The sequence below is a fragment of the Amblyraja radiata genome, chromosome 5, assembly GCF_010909765.2.
Source record: "Amblyraja radiata isolate CabotCenter1 chromosome 5, sAmbRad1.1.pri, whole genome shotgun sequence".
NCBI classification, from domain to species: domain Eukaryota; kingdom Metazoa; phylum Chordata; class Chondrichthyes; order Rajiformes; family Rajidae; genus Amblyraja; species Amblyraja radiata.
The window spans coordinates 51,576,529-51,595,877 of record NC_045960.1 but is presented as its reverse complement, the minus strand read 5'-3'; the positions used below and the strand labels follow the sequence as shown (position 1 = coordinate 51,595,877).

The window sequence follows — 19,349 nt, the reverse complement described above, 5'->3', positions numbered from 1 at the left end:
CAATGTTCCTAGAATCAACGTGCTTAAGGATTAGAAACTAAAGGCAAGCATGGGGCCCCATGAGCACAACTAAACAGGCTGTTTTGTTGTTACTTTGGGTCCTTAATGAAGGAAAACAAAATGTTTCTCTAAAGCATTGACAAATAAGATTTTACTCTAGCCACATAAGGAGAATTTAGAACAGATGAGGGGTTGGCTTCAAGGAGAATGTTAAGGGATTAGAGAGGCATGGAGGTTTAGGTTTGGTACTTCAGAGCTCTTGGCTACGCAGATGAAAGTATGCCTGTCTTTATTGGGGCAATTTAAAGAGCCATAGCAGGTGGGCAAAATGATTGAAGTGTTAATGACAGTCCCTGTGTAATGCACACATAAAACATGCACAAAAATAATTGAGAACTGGTGAATTGTCCTTCTCAGTTAAATCTTCCAAGTGTGTGTGCTTCTGTTTCACCATGTGGATCATTTAAACACTAAATAATTCCTTGTGTAATGATGCATGTTCGTGGCATAAACTGAATAATCCTGGTGAAGCATTTACTAAGACAAAAAGTCAGTCCTGCAACAAAAAAAAAATTACAGCTGGTAAATCTGACCTAAAAATTGAAAATGCTAGAAGTATTGATCAGGCAGCATATGTGGTCGGAGAAACACAATCAACATTTCTTGTTAATTACGTTCCATCAGAACTAGAAGGTAGAAATCGTGCTTTAATTTGCTATATGGTGGGAGGATTAGAGCAAACAATGGAATGTGTGTGGTGTGATGTGATGTGACCATAACAGAGTTACTAGATAGTTATAGAATTTATTGCCTTCCATCACAGTGAGGAATGTGGAATCCGCTGTGGTGGATGTTTAGAAACATAGAAACATAGAAAATAGGTGCAGGAGTAGGCCATTCGGCCCTTCGAGCCTGCACCGCCATTCAATATGATCATGGCTGATCATCCAACTCAGTATCCTGTATCCTGTACCTGCCTTCTCTCCATACCCCCTGATCCCATTAGCCACACGGGCCACATCTAACTCCCTCTTAAATATAGCCAACGACTCTGGCCTCAACTGCGGCAGAGAATTCCAGAGATTCACCACTCTCTGTGTGAAAAATGTTTTCCTCATCTCGGTCCTAAAAGATTTCCCCCTTATCCTTAAACTGTGACCCCTTGTTCTGGACTTCCCCAACATCGGGAACAATCGTCCTGCATCTAGCCTGTCCAACCCCTTAAGAATTTTGTACGTTTCTATAAGATCCCCCCTCAATCTTCTAAATTCTAGCGAGTACAAACCGAGTCTATCCAGTCTTTCTTCATATGAAAGTCCTGACATCCCAGGAATCAGTCTGATGAACCTTCTCTGTACTCCCTCTATGGCAAGAATGTCTTTCCTCAGATTAGGAGACCAAAACTGTACGCAATACTCCAGGTGTGGTCTCACCAAGACCCTGTACAACTGCAGTAGAACCTCCCTGCTCCTATACTCAAATCCTTTATGTTAACTTTATGTAGTTGTGTGTCTTGTTCCTTTTTTCTAGTATGACTGTGGTAAATTGAGTTTCATTGGTATAGTGACAATAAAATATCTTTGAACCTTTTAGATTCAAAGGATCTACAACACAGAAACAGGCCCATTGGCCCGACCGGTCCATGCAGGCTGAGATACCAATTTACATTAATCCCACTTTTCTCCATTTGGCTCACATCCCTTTATTTTGTTGATATACAAGTACCTGTCCAAATGCTTTTAAAGTTCTATGATTGTAACTGCTTTTATTACTTCCTCTGTCATATATCAACAAACCTCTGTGTGAAAGACTTGCCCCTCATAGCTCCTTTAAATATTTACCCTTGTGTTTTTAAATCTGCACAACCTACTTTTAGGATTGTGATTTATCTGTCCTCTTTATGACCTTCATCATCTATCTATATACATAACTAAAACTCTCATCTTGTTATCTTCCGGTGTGCGTTGTTTTTACATTTGCACAATCGCCGCACTAATTGGCCATGTCCGCTGTTAGTCACCAGCAGAGCCCACCTCTGCCTGGCGTTGCCCGGCGTTGCCCGGCGTGGCTTCCGGTTGGTGCGGCCTCCAGTCGGCGCGGCCTCCGGTCAGCGTGGCCTCTGGTCAAGGCAACTTCCAGTCAAAGCAACCTCTGGTCAGGGGAGCAGCAACCTCAAGATCATGAGGAGGTGAGTAGGGAGACCGGGAGGATTGAGGGTGAGGAGGGGGTAGGGAGGGAGAGGGGTAAGTGGGGGAGGTCAGGAGGGAGACTGTAGGGATTGAGGGTGAGGAGGCGGTAGGGAGGGAGAGGGAGGGGAAAGTGGGTGAGGTGAGGAGGGAGCATGGGGGAGGAGGGGGGGGATAGAGGGAGAGGAGGGGCTTCAGTAGTGGAGAGGAGTTATGGAGGGAGGGAGGGAGTGGCTGAGGATAGGGGAAAGAAGAGGTGCGGGAAGGATTGGGGGAGGGTAGGAGGAGAGGGGAAATAAGAGGGAACAGGTGAGGAGGGAGAGGGGGTAGTGGGGAATAGAGGGAGAGGAGGACAGTGGGGAGGTGAGGAGGGATAATGGGGGGATAGGGGGAGGTGAGGAGTGGGGGATAGAGGGATAGGATGGGTGTAGGGAGGAGAGAGAAGTTATGGATGGAGGGAAGTGACTGAGCATAGGGGTAAGGAGAGGGAGGGAGAGGTGAGGGAGGGATTGGGGGAGGGGAGGAGGAGAGGGGAAAGTAGAGAGAGGGTGGGAGAGAGTGCTGGGGATGAGGGGAAATGAGCCGCGTCTGCGTAGTTGGGGGCTATGGGTGAGTGGTGGAATATTGCGTTGGAGGAACGGGTTGCGTTTGGGGACCAGGCCTCCCATGTGACAGGGCCCCAACAGGTCCCACTTAGTCCAGTACATAACTAACACTCTGATCTTGTGCTCTTGGTTTTCCTATTTACCCAAAAACGGTACACAATAGCGCTACAATTTTTCGGCAGCTCAACCATTGTTCTCCCATGCTGCGAGTGCACGTTTTATTCTGATCGGTGGAATATTGTAAAGTTAGCGAGGTTTAAAAATCATAAAAAATGCACGTGCGCAGATGGATCTCTTCTCCTGCCAGTCAGTGCCACGTGGATCGGTCTCTTCTCCTGTCACTCCGCGGGATGGTCCGCCCCTTCCTGCGCCATCGCATCTTTACTGGAACTGAGGGATGCTTATGGGTGGCCGGCAGAGGTCTCCAACCAGATACAATTTTGGAGGGACTGGGAGCGGCCCGGCGCAGCGGGACGGGAGATGTCGCCAAACAGAAAGCGGAGAATCTGATCCCGGCAGATGAGAGCGTTCAGCGCCCACTGTGAGTCCCAAACACACCACCATCACAATGCCCCGCAGCTCTAGCTCCTTCCCCTCTGTTCCCCATCGCTGGCTCCTGCCCCCCTCCCCCGTGATACCTCCTCTCCCCCATGGCTCTCCCCCGGGTAGGAGGAGAGGGAAAAGGAGAGTGGGGGAGGAGGGGGATTAGAGGGAGAGGAGGGGGGCGTAGAGGAGGGGGGAGTGGGGAGGTAGGGAGTGGGGCATAGAGGGAGAGGAGGGCAGTGGGGTGAGGAGGGGAGAGGAGTTATGGAGGGAGGGAATGACTGAGGGTAGGGGAAAGGAGAGGGAGAGAGATGTGAGGGAGTGATGGGGAGGGGTAGATGAGAGGGGAAAGAAGAGGGAGGGTGAAGAGGAGGGGGAGAGAGTGCTAGGGATGATGTGAAACGAGCTGCGCCTGTGCAGTTGGGGGCTATGCGTGTGGTGGAATATTACATTGGGGGACCAAGCTTCCTGTGTGACAGGGACCCAACGGGTCCCACTTAGTCTAGTTTTATCGACATCTGTAAGGTTGGCTCTCAACCTCTTGTGCTTCAGTGAGAACAATATCAGCCTGTCCAATTTCTCCTTCCAATTAAAGTCCCCCATTCCAGGCAACCTCATGGTGAATCGTGTTGGTGCACTTTCTATCATCACCAGATTTTTTCTACAGTTTGATGACCAGAGCTGCACACAATATTGCAAAAGCAGCCTAACCAATATATTGCACAGCTGTAATAGGATGTCCCAATTCTCAGACTCATTGTTACTGCATATGCACTAAACGAGGTCTTCACTATCCTTTTCACCTGTGTTGCCATTTTCAAAGAGCTATGAACTAGCGCCCCAAGGTTCTTCTGTATATGAACTCTTCTATGTTTCTTGCTATTCAGTGTATTTGCCCAGCCAGCATTAGATGACCGAAATGCATTTGCTCACACTTGCCTGCATTAAATTCCATCTACCACCACGTTGCAAACTTTCCAGCTGATCTATGTTGCACTGTATCCTAAGGCAACTATCCTTGATATCTACAACTATATCAGTCTCCATGTTATCAGCAAACCTACCTCTCAAACCTACCTCTCAGACCACAAACATTTTCATTCAAGTCATTCATATAGATGACAAACAATAATCGTACTTTGTTACAGACTTAAACAACCTTCTGCCATCACTCTTTGCTTCCTATCACCTAGCCAGTTTTGGATCCAGTTTACTGGAACATCTTGGATTTCTTCCACCCTAACTTACTGGAGCATGCAAGATCTTGTAAACAGCCTTGCTAAAGTGAATGTGTATCATGATTACAACCTTGCCTGCATCAATTTATTCACTAATCTCCTCAAAAAAACACAATTAGATTCATAAGGCAGGATATTTCATGAACAGAAACATGCTGACTACCAACCCCCTGCCAATCAATCCCTGCTTTACCAAGTGATGATAAATTAATCCCAAAGATTATTTTTTCCAATATTTTCTCTCCTCCTGACGTAAGGCTCACTGATCTGTAGTTTCCTGGCTTAATTCTACCACTCTTATTAAACACGGGTATAACATGAGCCACACTCTAATCTTCCAGTATGTCACCAATGGCTAAAGATTGACCAAAAATCTGCATCAGAGGCTTACCTATCTCCTCTTTTGCTTCTCATAACGTCTTGGGATAAATTTCATCAAGCCCTGAGAATCTATCCTCTTAACGTGAGCCGGTACTTCTAACACTTCTTTCCTGATACACCCATGTTCCAGACTGCCAACGTACACCTCCACTGAATCTACATCCTTCCCTGGCAGAGTCTTCATTCAGGACACCCGACATATTCTCTAGTTCCATACAAAGATTTCCATCCTGAGGGGACCTACTCTTTCCCAAGCTATCCCATTGCTTCTAATATGTTTACAAATTCTATTGACCAGGGCCATTTCATGTCCCTGTTTTGGCCACCTTATTACTTGCATAATTCTCTGCCCTGTCTTGTGGAAAAGGTTTTCTGAGACATGTTACCCATGGCTGATAATAGACAATAGACAATAGGTGCAGGAGTAAGCCATTTGGCCCTTCGAGCCAGCACCGCCTTTCAATGTGATCATGGCTGATCATCCCCAATCAGTACCCCGTTCCTGCCTTCGCCCCATATCCCCTGACTCCGCTATTTTTAAGAGTCCTATCTAGCTCTCTCTTGAAAGCAACCAGAGAACCTGCCTCCACCGCCCTCTGAGGCAGAGAATTCCACAAACTCACCACTCTCTGTGAGAAAAAGTGTTTCCTCGTCTCCGTTCTAAATGGCTTACTCCTTATTCTTAAACTGTGGCCCCTGGTTCTGGACTCCCCCAACATCGGGAACATGTTTCCTGCCTCTAGCGTGTCCAAGCCCTTAACAATCTTATATGTTTCAATGAGATATCCTCTCATCCTTCTAAACTCTAGAGTACACAAGCCCAACTGCTCCATTCTCTCAGCATATGACATTCCCGCCATCCCCGGATCGCCTCCCTCAATAGCAAGAATGTCCTTCCTCAAATTAGGGGACCAAAACTGCACACAATACTCAAGGTGTGGTCTCACTAGGGCTCTGTACAACTACAGAAGGACCTCTTTGCTCCTATATTTGATTCTTCTTGTTATGAAGGCCAACATGCCATTTGCTTTCTTCATTGCCTGCTTCATCTGCATGCTTACTTTCATAGACTGATGTACAATGACCCCCAGATCCCGTTGTACTTCCCCTTTTCCCAACTTGACGCCATTTAGATAGTAATCTGCCTTCCTGTTTTTGCTACCAAAGTGGATAACCTCACATTTATCCGCATTAAACTTCATCTGCCATGCATCTGCCCACTCCCCCAACCTGTCCACCAGGAGATATAGAAACAAGGAATTACAGATGCTGGTTAACAAATAAAAGTGCTGGAGTAATTCAGCAGATCAGGCATCCCGACACAAAACGTCACCTATTCATGTTCTCCAGAGATGCTGCCTGTCCCGCTGAAGTATTCCAGCACCAGCGGGACAGGCATCATCTCTGGAGGACATGCATAGGCAACTTTTTGGATTGGGACCCGAAACATCACCTATCCATGCTCTCTAGGGATGCTGCCTGACCTGAATTACTCCAGCACTTTTTTTGTAAACCAGCACGTGCAATTCCTTGTTTCTATATTTCCTGATGGTTTAGCTCTCTTTTTCTTTCACCAGAGAATGTAGTTGGAAGACACAAACACTCCCTTTGTTCTCTGACCCTTCTCTTTTAAAGATATTTGATCTGTGCTCGTAGCTCCAATTCTTTCTTCACAGATGCTGCCTGTCATTCTGAGTATTTCCAGCACCTGCTGCTTCTAATTCTTTCCTGAAATTACAGTAATATCAATTTATTGAAAATAGCACATTTCCTATCAGTCATAACAGTGGTGCATTGGCAGGCTTTATTCATATTTTCATAGGTAATTCTTACAAATATGTACATAGTATCACATTCTTAGTTATCTATTTAATTTTTCGTTTAATATACATAAGTAAAGTAGCAATGGTTTGTGCTAGTGAGTTCCACTGTTCTGGCCAAACAAACCCACTTGTCTCCTACTTATCATAAGGTCATAAGTGATAGGAGTAGAATTAGGCCATTTGGCCCATCAAGTCTACTCCGCCATTCAATCATGGCTGATCTATCTCTCCCTCCCAACCTCATTCTCCTTCCTTCTCCCCATAAACTCTGACACCTGTACGAATCAAGAATCTATCCATCTAGCCTTAAAAATATCCTCTGACTTGGCCTCCACAGCCTTCTGTGGCAAAGAATTACACTGATTCACCACCCTCTGACTAAAGAAATTTCTCCTCATCTTCCTAAAAGAACGTCCTTTAATTCTGAGGCTATGACCTCTAGTCCTAGACTCCCCCACTAGTGGAAACATCCTCTCCACATCCCTCTATCCAAACTTTTCAGTAATCTGTATGTTTCAATGAGGTCCCCCCTCATTCTTCTAAACTCCAGCGAGTACAGGCCAACAACCGCTCATCATAGGTTAACTTACTAATTCCTGGTGCTCACAAATTTGTCTGGATGTCTCAATAATTTAATTAGGAGACGTAAAACCTGTGGATTAATTTCCACACCTCGCCACTGCAGCAGGGGAGTAATTCTTTCAATTGGCAGTGAGCTGTGCCTCGCCAAATAAACTAGGAAGGTGTTAGCTGGCAACAGAACATTAAGGTGAGCCACCCCCCCAAGGCCAAATGTGATGCAATTTTCAGCTGTACACGATGTTCTGGGAAGACCGACTGTTGTTGATGAGAAGCTGTGAACTTCACTTCAGTATTCATTGTTGAAGAGCAACTGAATTCAGACTGAAGCATAGGTGCTTTATTTGTGGGTTCTGTGACATAACTTACAGACTTCAAAGCAACCTTTGATGCATGAGCATTCACATCGGCAGTTGCTGAAGAACTTACCATTATATATCTTGTAAGCCCATAAAGCCTTCTGGCTTAAAGAAAGGATCACAGAAACAACAATAGATGATTCAGCCACTTGATCTTATTCTACCATTCAAGTTAAGCCGTCTCTGAACACTTTAAACCCGCCGTGATGGCATTAGAATTTCTTCTCCTACCCAATAGAAGATCTGGTGTCATATATAGGAACATGAAATGCGTATGTTTCCCAAAAGGGCAATCAGTTAGGAGTTTATAGGAATGCTGCTATTGATATTTATTTACATTAACTTTAGGTTTATTTTCTGTCGAGGAGAGGTTTACAATGTCTCTGGTTCAATTGTCCACCATGTGGATTTGAGTCCATTATTGGAACCAGAGCCATCTGGTGGACAGTCCTGATCCTTTACAGTCCTGGTACCATTCTGGTGAATGTGTTTTCATTCTATTTCAATAACCTTCTTGAAGGATGATGCCCAGACTGAATGCAGCAGTTATAACTGGCCAGTTATAACACAGATTTTCCCATTTATATCCAAGCATTCTTGGGATAAAGGCTGACATTCCATTATGTGTAGGAAAGAATTCCCCCCTGCTCAGCCCCCTGCTGTACTCACTCTATACTCATGACTGCGTAGCCGGTCATAGTGCGAACTCCATCATCAAGTTCGCTGACGATACCACTGTTGTGGGACGTATCACTGATGGGGATGAGTCCGAGTATAGAAGAGAGATTGAGCAACTGTCCTTATGGTGCCAGCACAATAACCTGGCCCTCAACACCAGCAAAACCAAGGAACTGATTGTGGACTTTGGAAGGAGTAGGATGGGGACCCACAGTCCCGTTTATATCAACGGGTCAATGGTTGAAAGGGTCAAGAGCTTCAAATTCCTGGGCGTGCACATCTCTGAAGATCTTTCCTGGTTCGAGAACACTGATGCAATTATCAAGAAAGCTCATCAGCACCTCTACTTCCTGAGAAGATTACGGAGAGTCGGTTTGTCAAGGAGGACTCTCTCTAACTTCTACAGGTGCACAGTAGAGAGCATGCTGACCGGTTGCATCGTGGCTTGTTTTGGCAACTTGAGCGCCCAGGAGAGGAAGAGACTACAAAAAGTAGTAAACACTGCCCAGTCCATCATCGGCTCTGACCTTCCTTCCATCGAGGGGATTTATCGAAGTCGCTGCCTCAAAAAGGCTAGCAGTATCATCAAAGACCCACACCATCCTGGCCACACACTCATCTCCCTGCTACCTTCAGGTAGAAGGTACAGGAGCCTGAAGACTGGAACGACCAGGTTCAGGAATAGCTACTTCCCCACAGCCATCAGGCTATTAAACCTGGCTCGGCCAAAACTCTGAACATTAATAACCCATTATTTGTTATTTGCACTTTATCAGTTTATTTATTCATGTGTTTTGTAGTCAATGGCCATTATATTTTGTGTGCTGAAGCAAAGCAAGAATGTCATTGTCCTATCAGGGACACATGACAATAAACTTGAACTTGAACTTGAAGAATTGCAGATGCTGGTTTTAATCAAAGATAGACATAAAAATGCTGGAGTAACTCAGCGGGACAGGCAGCATCTCTAGAGAGAAGGAATGGGTGATGATTCGGGTCTGTAGAAGGGTCTCGACCTGAAACGTTACCCATTCCTTCTCTCCAGAGATGCTGCCTATCCCAGTGAGTTACTCCAGCATTTTGTGTCTATCTTCTGACATTCCATTAGTTTGTTTAAAAAATATTTTTTATACCTGCCCAGCTGCTCTGGAGACATCTGTATTGATCATAAACTTTTTCTATAGTTCCCAGATTTTTGCTATAATATCACATAAAACAGATTATGTAGGGCTTTCTCATTTACCATTAAGGGACAGTTTTCAGAAAAAAATAGAGGATGACATACAAAACTGATCAAGAGTCCAATCCTTCAGTCAGCTTGCCTTACGAGTCAACTTGCCATGCTTTTGATATCTTACTTCACTGCCCTTTTCAGCCTGGCCTAGAACAACCAGTGTCTTGTTTAGATGGTTGAGATCTAATGCTTGAAGGCATTCCCATGTTCTTATGAGGAAACAAAATGCTTAACAACATGTGATCAGCTGATTGAGGGATTATATTCCTTAAATTATCTTGTTTGTATGGAAAACTGCCCCTTAACATTAAATAAGAACCCTACCTAATCTGATAGCTACATATATCACTTGCCTTTGAGCTGGATACCATTTTTGTATTTTACAAGGATTCTTCAGTTTCTGTTTGTATGCTACAGAATTTAAAACAAACAGAAGATATTTATTGTGTACAATTGTTCGGACTGACATGAGCAAAACAAAATAGAATAATAGCTGGCTCATTATTTTATCCAACTAGTGGCTATCATTTAACAGAGCGGCAATGTGGAGTAGCAATACAGCATATGCAGCGCCAGAGACCCGGATTCGATTCTGACTATGGGTGCTGTCTTTACATTCTCCTCTTGGCCGCGTGTGTTTGCTCCGAGATCTTCGGTTTCCTCCCACACTCCAAAGACATTCAGGTTTGTAGGTTAATTGGCTTGGTATAAATGTAAATTTTCCCTAGGGTGTATAGGATAGTGTTAATGTGCGGGGGTTGCTGGTTTGTGAGGATTCGGTGGGTCGAAGAGCATGTTTCCGTGCTGTATCTCTAAACTAAACTAATTGAAATTATTCTGAGTTCAGAATAATATTGGGTGTGTCCGAACACCACGTTTTGTATTTCTTATGATATTTCATGTGGTATCTTACTTACTGCTGTTGCTTGAACAGGTTTGCTATAGCCTTGGGTATTGCTGGCCCGTTGTCCACCTAGTGCAATGGCACAGCTATAAATTAATGACACAAATTAAAATAGCACTGGATGATGTTTTGTGCCTACTAATAACAATACATCTACAACAAACAACTACATATGTAGTTGGTGGGTGGTACCAAATTTAACCAAAGACCAAAGAACCATCTGAACCATCTCAGGCCAGTCTTCTCAGAGGTTGGTTGTTAATGAGTTTCTATCCTGCTCCAATACTTCCAGCTCCCTTGGTCAATCCAGAATGAGAAGTGCAAGATTATATGGTACTAAACAAGAAACAATGTTAAGAAGATTTCATCTCAACAACTAGAGCCATAAATACATCACAATGGTTAGTAAAATAAGATGCAGCTTAAAATACTGCAGAATTTTATTTTATACGACTCAGGAAAATATGTTACAAAGTGAGAGATCCCTCCACTCAGCTGAAAAGAGACTATAACAAGGTTAAAAATGCATTATTTATCATTCTTGTTTACTACCCAATGTTTATAATCACATCCGTAACCCAAGATTCAGGCAGGTGGATGGTTCATTGCAATAGTTCCATCAAGAATATTCTGAGTTGTCCAATCCTGTTCTGGAATGGAAACGTGTAAACTCTGCATTGTGATCGACTCACAAAATAGAAGATATTAGCTTAAACTGCAATTAGATGTAATCTTTAAAAGGAAACTCGCCTACAACCAATCAGTCCCTTGGAGTGTGATCTATTTCTGTGTCTGTGTTTCATTGAACGCAAAGACAGAGATGAGTGTAATTTATTAAGCTTCAAGCACACCACTGTCACAATAGTGTCAATGCTCCCCAGAAAATCTAAGCAGCTGAATACATTATTTTGCTGAGAAATCCAAATGCATTCATTGTGGGTTGATATATTTGGAAGAGTAACACCAGAAAGAAGCTTCTTATTGTAATATAGCCCGACTTTCCTTCAAATTATGCATTTCTTCTTGTTTGCTTCATCTTCCACCAACATTGTAAATTGTTTGGTTTTCCCCATAGAGATATCTATTCCCTGAGGAGATTTGTAGACAGTAATGACATCTGGTTCTAAAACTGTCTAAAAGTGCTTTGGCTGACAGAGGAAAGTTGAACTCTGAAACATCCACAGGACAATAAATGTGATTTAAATTGCATCCTTAATGTGTCAATTGTTTCCTGAGCAATTTAAAAAAATCTAGTACTCTATGTGTGTGGGTTGAATGAAAAGAAATCCTGTAGTGGCATAATAAACTCAAATAATTACCTGTAATAACATTACTTAACTATGCAATTAATATTTGTTAATTTGAAGAAATCTGCCCCAAAAGATCTAGCAATCTTTTACTGTATTGCACCATGTTATGGGTGCAGTGGACAGTGATGTGATCAAGTGACCAATCACACTGATGCATATTCCCAGGAGGCAAACCAGGAAATAAAATTGTCAGAATTTTATAAAGCTTAAAATAGATTAAAACTTTCAAACTGGGGTCAATTGATAATGTTTTGGGCAAGAGTATCAAGGGATGAAAGATAGGTCTGTGGGGATAATGGTTGAGACACGTGTTCACATGATCTAACTGAATGGATGTCCAGAAGCAAGTTGCTGACTAGATTGCACCCTCTCTAAGTGTTGGTGCTCTGCATAAGCAGGTGGGAGACAAAGTTCCCACAACTTTTCTGGGTTTACATCTTTCAGATGTGACAGAGATGGATATAAAACAAGTGGGGGAAGCTGCATTACCGATGAGAGAGAATGCCACAGCTGCACAGAGAAAATACCTTGGAGGGCTCATCGAACCAGGTCATATGGGTAGAGATCAGGAATTGGGATAGTGCAATCACAGTGGTTACACCTTTTCATCTAATTGAGGTGAGTGCAGATATATTCAATTTACTTCATGAACTTATGGAAATTCACATGATAACACGTAGTATCTTCCAATATACTAAATGGATCATGCAAGTGGGTTATTTATTCATATTGCTTTTGTGCGTTCTCCTTGCTTCATTTGAGATCAAGCATTATTTGCTTCTATTCCAGTTCCATGGGTTTTGAAGGGAAACTTATTGTACTTATGGAACATAATTGGAATCTAAAATCCTTCCACAGATGATGCCTGACAGGATGACCAGAGGGCACATTCTGTGTGTTCATTATGCATGGACTCACAAAACCCAATATCACACCTTCACTAGTTTTGTGCCATGCCTAAGGTATCACATCGTTTTCTTCAATCAACCAAAGGCTGTACTGGTGCATTGAGGATGAATTTCATCATTGCTATCTGCCTTGGTAGAGTGATGTTTAAAAACAAATGAGATATCTGTGTTCATCACGACCTTGCCATGAACTTTAAAAGTTAGATGGAGGAGTTGTACATGGAGTGGGGAGGGGGGGGGGGGAGTCAGTAGAGGACTTTTATTTTGCACATTGATTCAATGAATGTCAATGATGGTTGGGAATTTAACCTTCAGTTCAGTCCATTCTTTGATGACACAATATTTTTGCAAAGGAGTGGTTGGTGATTCTGACCCTAAACGGAATAATTAGTTTGAAACTTGAACCCATTTTTTATATTTGAATCCATTTGAACCCATTTGATGGGGCACTAATCTGAAGGCATGTGATCTACTTTAGGTGGAGGCTGAAATTTTGAATTGTTCAAAATGGTCGCGGAATACTCCTCCATTACTCTCCACCGTACTTCAACATAGATTAACTCGTTTCTGGAGTGTTCAAAATGATTATTGTATTTTGCATCAAAACAGCAGTTAATGCTCCAAAGTAACTAATTGTCAATAAATTGCTTTGGGTGGTTTTTGGCACGTGATAAATTGCTAGTTAAATGCTGATCATTATTTAATATTTGGATTGTGACACTAATCAAAATTGAGTGGATGTGCAAATATATTGCCAAAGATTAACTTGGAAATGTTGCTGATCCATCTTTAATTTTGGTTGGTGATAAGATCAAAAATGTATAGGCACAACTACTTAGTCCCGAGCAGTTCCATTACTCACTGTGGATCTCTTGAGAGAAATAACATGAACAGTCATTTACCACTGACCAAATACTTCTTAAAACTTAAGATCTCTCCTGAAATTTCATGATCTGTTTTTCTATCAAGCTGTTTATATTATATTTTCTGAAAGAAACCAAGGTAAAAATAATTACACGTACCAGAATGCTGTTATGCATCTCCTCTGTAACATCACAAATAAATCATTTTCAGGACACAGATTTCTATTAAAAGAAGCACTTTAAAATTCCACCAGCTTAATGGTTTTTGAAATTAATCTGATAATTAATAATGATTTTATTTATCATGATTGTTCAATTTTTTACTCATTTTGTAATTCAAAATTTAATGTGGCATTTCTTAATTTATAATTCAGTGCAGTTCGTATTCACTAATTAATTATTCAAAAGTTTTGAAAAGTATTGTTCTATTTTCTTTTTGCTCCTTTGACTATTCTTATGTGCATTTTTTGTGAAGAATATGCTTTGTCTATTTTAATCTGTAATTTTTTGACAATGGTATATTCGCTTGTGACCGTTTTTTTGGTAACTTGCTTCCTATACTTGAAGTAACATATTACATATTTCTTTAATGAACATTGATTTAAAAAAATCAATTAAAAATTCTGCCTGGAGATTAATTAGTTTGTCTCCTCCATTCCCATTAAGGCGATAGAATTATGAATACAAGCCCTCTTATTTCTTATTTTATCACATAATTATTTTTTAATACTAAAAATAGTGATCTGTCTTTTTTTGGCCTTTGTACTGTCTAGTAAAACTTTATATTAATAATTAGTAAACACATTTCTAAAAATGGAAGCTTGCTGTGTGTAAATTGGCTGCTGTGTTTCCTGCATCACACCATGACTGAATTTCAGTAAGTTTGGAACAGATTGTAAAATACATGGTGATACCTGAGGTTATGGAAGGAACAATGTAAAGGCAAGTTCTTCCCTTCTTTTCATTTTAACTGAGTTTTTTATTGGCCCTGAATTATGAGTTCAGCAATGTATTGCTAAACTTAATGGGTGAATTTACATGTTGGTCTATGCTCTTTTACGGGGCTAACAAATGCATTGCGCACATTCCCTCTGGAGTGTAAACTGATTTTCAATGTTCAAAGTAAAGTTGAGAATGACCAATGGTGTGAGTTTTACTCTGTTTCATTCTTGTTTAAGTTAGGTTTACCATTGGATCTAGACTTGACTAAATCAGCAATTTGAAGGGGAATTATCTCGCACCCATGCCGTCTTATTTTTTTTGTGTTGACGCACTGCAGTTCAATTATGTATTTGGTGTTTTTATTTAAAATTCAACCAAATCCAGCAGTTACATTTTTTTAAAAAAATTTTCATTTGATTACATGATCATTACATACATGGAGAGGGATCAGCATACCTTTGTCAACGCATCATTGCAGAAACACCCTCTCAGCCCTCGCTGCCATGGCCACCTGTCATCAAGAGGAGCTTGTGTTACTGTGAAATGATTATATAGATCACATCTATTCCAATCAATTTTAAAAAGTTATTATAGAAACTATGTGTAGGAAGGAACTGCAGATGCGGTTTATACCAAAAAAGACACAAAATGCTGGCATTACTCAATGGGACAGGCAGCATCTCTGGAGAGAAGGAAGGCCTCGACCCGAAATGTCACCCAGTCCTTCTCTCCAGAGATGCTGTCTGTCCCACTGTTACTCTAGCATTTTGTTTCTTTCTTTGTTATAAAAACTATTTGGCAAACCTTCCTTGCCTGACCACTTTCATAGCTGTGGAGCTGCCATTTACTTGACTTACCACCTAACTCAGTAATCAGATAATTTCTTGTTTCTTATGTTGTATGTTCTTTGATCTGTGTTATTTGTTCCACTTGTCCACTTTTGAAATGATGATAATCAGATAGAGTGAAGCAAAGTACAATAAGTCGATGCAGGGATGGTCATTACATTTGTCCTGTATTAGATCTAGATTAATCTTTATGCCATAATGTAAACAGCCTTCCAATGCATATTTAAAAGTTGTAAACATAATTAGATCAGTTCCTTCATTCATGATTAATGGAACAAATCTTTTCACCACAGGCCATCCAGCAGCTCCTGCAGTCACTCCAGCTCCAGAACTTGTAAAACCTCCTGCAAAGAAATCTGCCACTAAGAAACCTTCTGGATCTTCTGTTAAAGGCAAGTCAAGCAGTACATTAAAAAACACTTATGCAGGTTATGCACTTAGATGTCATGTAGTAAATATAACTGACCATGGCTTTTGGCAGCTCAAAATCTAATGTTGTATCCATTTTACTGGTGGAGGTCTTTGCACCTCTTTGAAACAAATTTCAGGTATTAGTTGTCAGTTCAAAATCCTACATTGGTAATATGGTGGGATGATACATATTGAGGAGCATTTCTACTAATAGAGTAAAGAAAATATACATATATAAACAAGAGAGTTTTAAGATCAATCAGGATGCAGGGTTGTTTATTCGTGAAAATGTTGAAATTAATGTGGAATCTCAGAAAATACTTAATTTGTTCATTGATAGGTTTAAACATTCCATTTACAGAGGAATTAGTTAATTTCATACATTCTTTACATTTGTGTCTGTTTCCTGCAACCACTGACTGCCACCATATTGTGACAAATTAAACCACAGAAAATGAATCATGCTCACATTCCCAGCGATGGTCATTCAGTAGGTTTTTCCTTCAATCTATGACCAGGCTGTTCCTTTGAAGACATACTGGGAAAGCCCAGCAAAGAAGCCCATACTGTTACCATACATTAATACAAGCTGCTCAGGCAATAACTTTGTTACTTTGCATGAATGGCATGCTGATATTTTCAGACCTTTCTGTAGTTTGTGTCCCTTTAGGGGGGTCAGTGCACATACATCTTTGATGTTCCCAGTAAGCTTCTACACCTAAACCCGGATTATCGTTTGGTATAGCTTACACTTCAATTTGAGAAAGGAAATACAAAGTGATTGAAAGATCATCAGAGATTAGAAACTGAAAATGTGGAACCTGTAGCGAGACCAAATGGGTAGAGCAAAATATTCTTTATGTGGTCAACGAGGCCGTCCACATGCACGAACCTGGAGGCTCGATCGCGGCAGCTGAGCCCAAAAGTATGCAGTAGCAGTGCCTTGAGGCCCTCGTATTTGCCGTCGGCAGGCGGTTATCGAAGGTAAGGAATTAAATGGCCGGTGGTCTCTTGGTCCAACACGCTGAACACGTAGAAATATTTAGTTGAATCGGCGACAATGTGTCGAACCTGGAATTGGGCCTCAATGTGCTGAAACCATTTCTGAGGTTGAGTCGTCCAGAAAACAAGCAGCTTTAGCGAAACTGCGTTTTGCTGGGCTGGGTTAGCGTCGAGGTTCTCGGCTGCATTCATAATAGCAGATCCGAAAAACGTTTGGATCGACAGGGTCACCAATTATAGCGAGGCCAAATGTGTAGAGCAAAATGTTCTTTATTATCGAAAACAACACTTGAACTATGCGTGCACTTAGTCAGGAGTTTACGTTTTAGACTCTTGTCGTCGTGAAGAGCTCTAGCTACTGAACACACAGAAAGGCCCGCGAACGAACCCTGTCACATGACAGTCCCAACCAATGACGAGGGTTCTGCACACAGAGTTTAACCACTAGGTGTCGAGAAATCTGTAAAGAGAAATGGGAAAGTAATGGCAAGATTTGGTGATACAGGTGATACATGGGGGAACTAATTGCATTTGCTGTTGTTATGATACCAACAACAACAACTGAGAATCCCATCAATTTAAGATGAAAAATCCAGATTGCTCTCAGTAATTCAGCTTCCTGCATAGCAGTCACCAGAGAATACCAGAAATGATATTAAAGATATTCACAAAGTAGAGCCACTGTAAAAATACTGTGAGATGTTATGTTTGTGGCAGGAGATCAAAATACTTTTTTATGGCATTGTGAATATAATTACTGCTGTGTAGACTATCTGGCTATGTACAGTTAAATCTTCTCACAAATGTTTCAACGTATGATGTTTTTAGATGGTCAGAGAATCGTTCTATAGTTTGACAATATAATGACAATAAACTAAACTCAACAATTTAAAATACAAATAAATTTACCTAAAACACATTTACAATTTTAGTAGGAAAAGGTTCATATATTTAAGTCAAGGTACATATATTAAAAAAAAAAAAACTTTTCTATGCATATCTTTTCCATCAAGATTGACATCCTCAATCACTTGAATGGGGTTTTCCATGGCGTATGCTAACCATCTCTTTTTTAAAGCCAAAAGGCAGATGAGAAATGTATCTGTCATCTTACTCTGGAACGTTTGCTCTTTGACCCTCAGCTCACGGTTTAGTCAAGCAGTATCATGCGAGGTCATATGCACCAATATATGGTTATGAGCTCATTGCTGAATGAAGAAGGATTGGACTGACCTGCACTCTGCAGCTTACTGCTGGTTCTCTGCAGAACCAGTAGGCAACATCATCCAGCCCATTGTAGTTTTGCAATGGACTGGAGATCTCTGCCACTATTTTGGATTAATTAATTTAATTGTTTTAGTAAGAGCACTTTACCTTGTTTAATTGCCAGAGTTTCATATGTTCTCTGGATCATTTTAGCTTTTTGACATTGCTGTTTCTTTTATTTGTATGGTAATGGTGGGAATATCTTTTTTAGAATTATTGCAATTGTATGCTTTTAGAATCTCAGATTTCTGTTTTTTGCTGATGTTCTCTAACTCTGATATTGAGGTATGTTATTTTGTCAACTGTTATGTTGCCGTAGTTGCTATTTGTCTGAAAAGCACTGCCAGGAAATAGCATGGACTCTGAAAACATTTAAGATGGTTCTTTTAAATCCATATATGATAGATGACTCCTATTCTTTTTAACTGGAGGCTATTTTTCATTGCTTCTGTAACCTGAAATCATACGATTGCCAAGGAAATTTTCACTTTCGTTTTTTTAGTTTTAGAGATACAGCATGGAAATAGACCCTTTAGCCCTCCGCGTCTGCACCAACCATCGATCCCCGCATATAAACACTATCCTACACACACTAGGGCCAATTTTTACATTAACCAAGCCAATTAACCTACAAACCTGTACGTCTTCAGCGTGTGGGAGGAAACCAAAGATCTCGGAGAAGGGTCACAGGAAGAATGTACAAACTCCGTACAGACAGCACCCGTAGTCGGGATCGAATCCGGGTCTCCGGCGTTGCAAGCGATGTATGGCAGCAACTCTCCCGCTGTGCCACCCAACATATCCAATTTAATAAATCCTCAAGTTGGGAAAAAAAAGTATTAATTCAAATTATCTCCCCAATAATGGTGTAGGTGGTATGGCGCAGTTTGACATTCAGAACCAATACCATTTAGATTATTTAGAATTTGTTTTACTTTTTTTCGTATTTTCATTGATATATAGTCCTTAATTTTGTATATTTCTTTTTGGTTGAAGTTTTTACACCAGTTCTTGGTAGTTCTGACCCATTGATTGATCCATTGTTAATCAGTCATGTATGCTGTTTCCAATTTGTACTGTTGATATTTATTCTATCTACAATTAAGGATGGACTATGATGGATATGGGGTGATTGAATAGGATAGGTTTAGGACCAAATGCAAGCAGGTGGAACTAGTATAGATGGGACATGTTGGTCGGCATGGGCAAGATGGGCCAAAGGGCCTGTTTCCATGCTGTATGACTCTATGGCATTGTTATTTATTGAGC

The 19,349-nt window shown here is 41.2% G+C and overlaps 1 protein-coding gene across 1 annotated transcript in view; it reads left to right on the top strand.

Moving 5' to 3' along the window:
* trdn (triadin) overlaps positions 1-19,349 on the top strand; it is a 353,412-nt gene that overhangs the window by 104,507 nt on the left and 229,556 nt on the right. Inside the window, exon 13 of the mRNA XM_033022051.1 lies at positions 15,695-15,793. Within this exon, the coding sequence (XP_032877942.1) occupies positions 15,695-15,793 (99 nt within the window). The remainder of the gene's footprint in view (positions 1-15,694; positions 15,794-19,349) is intronic.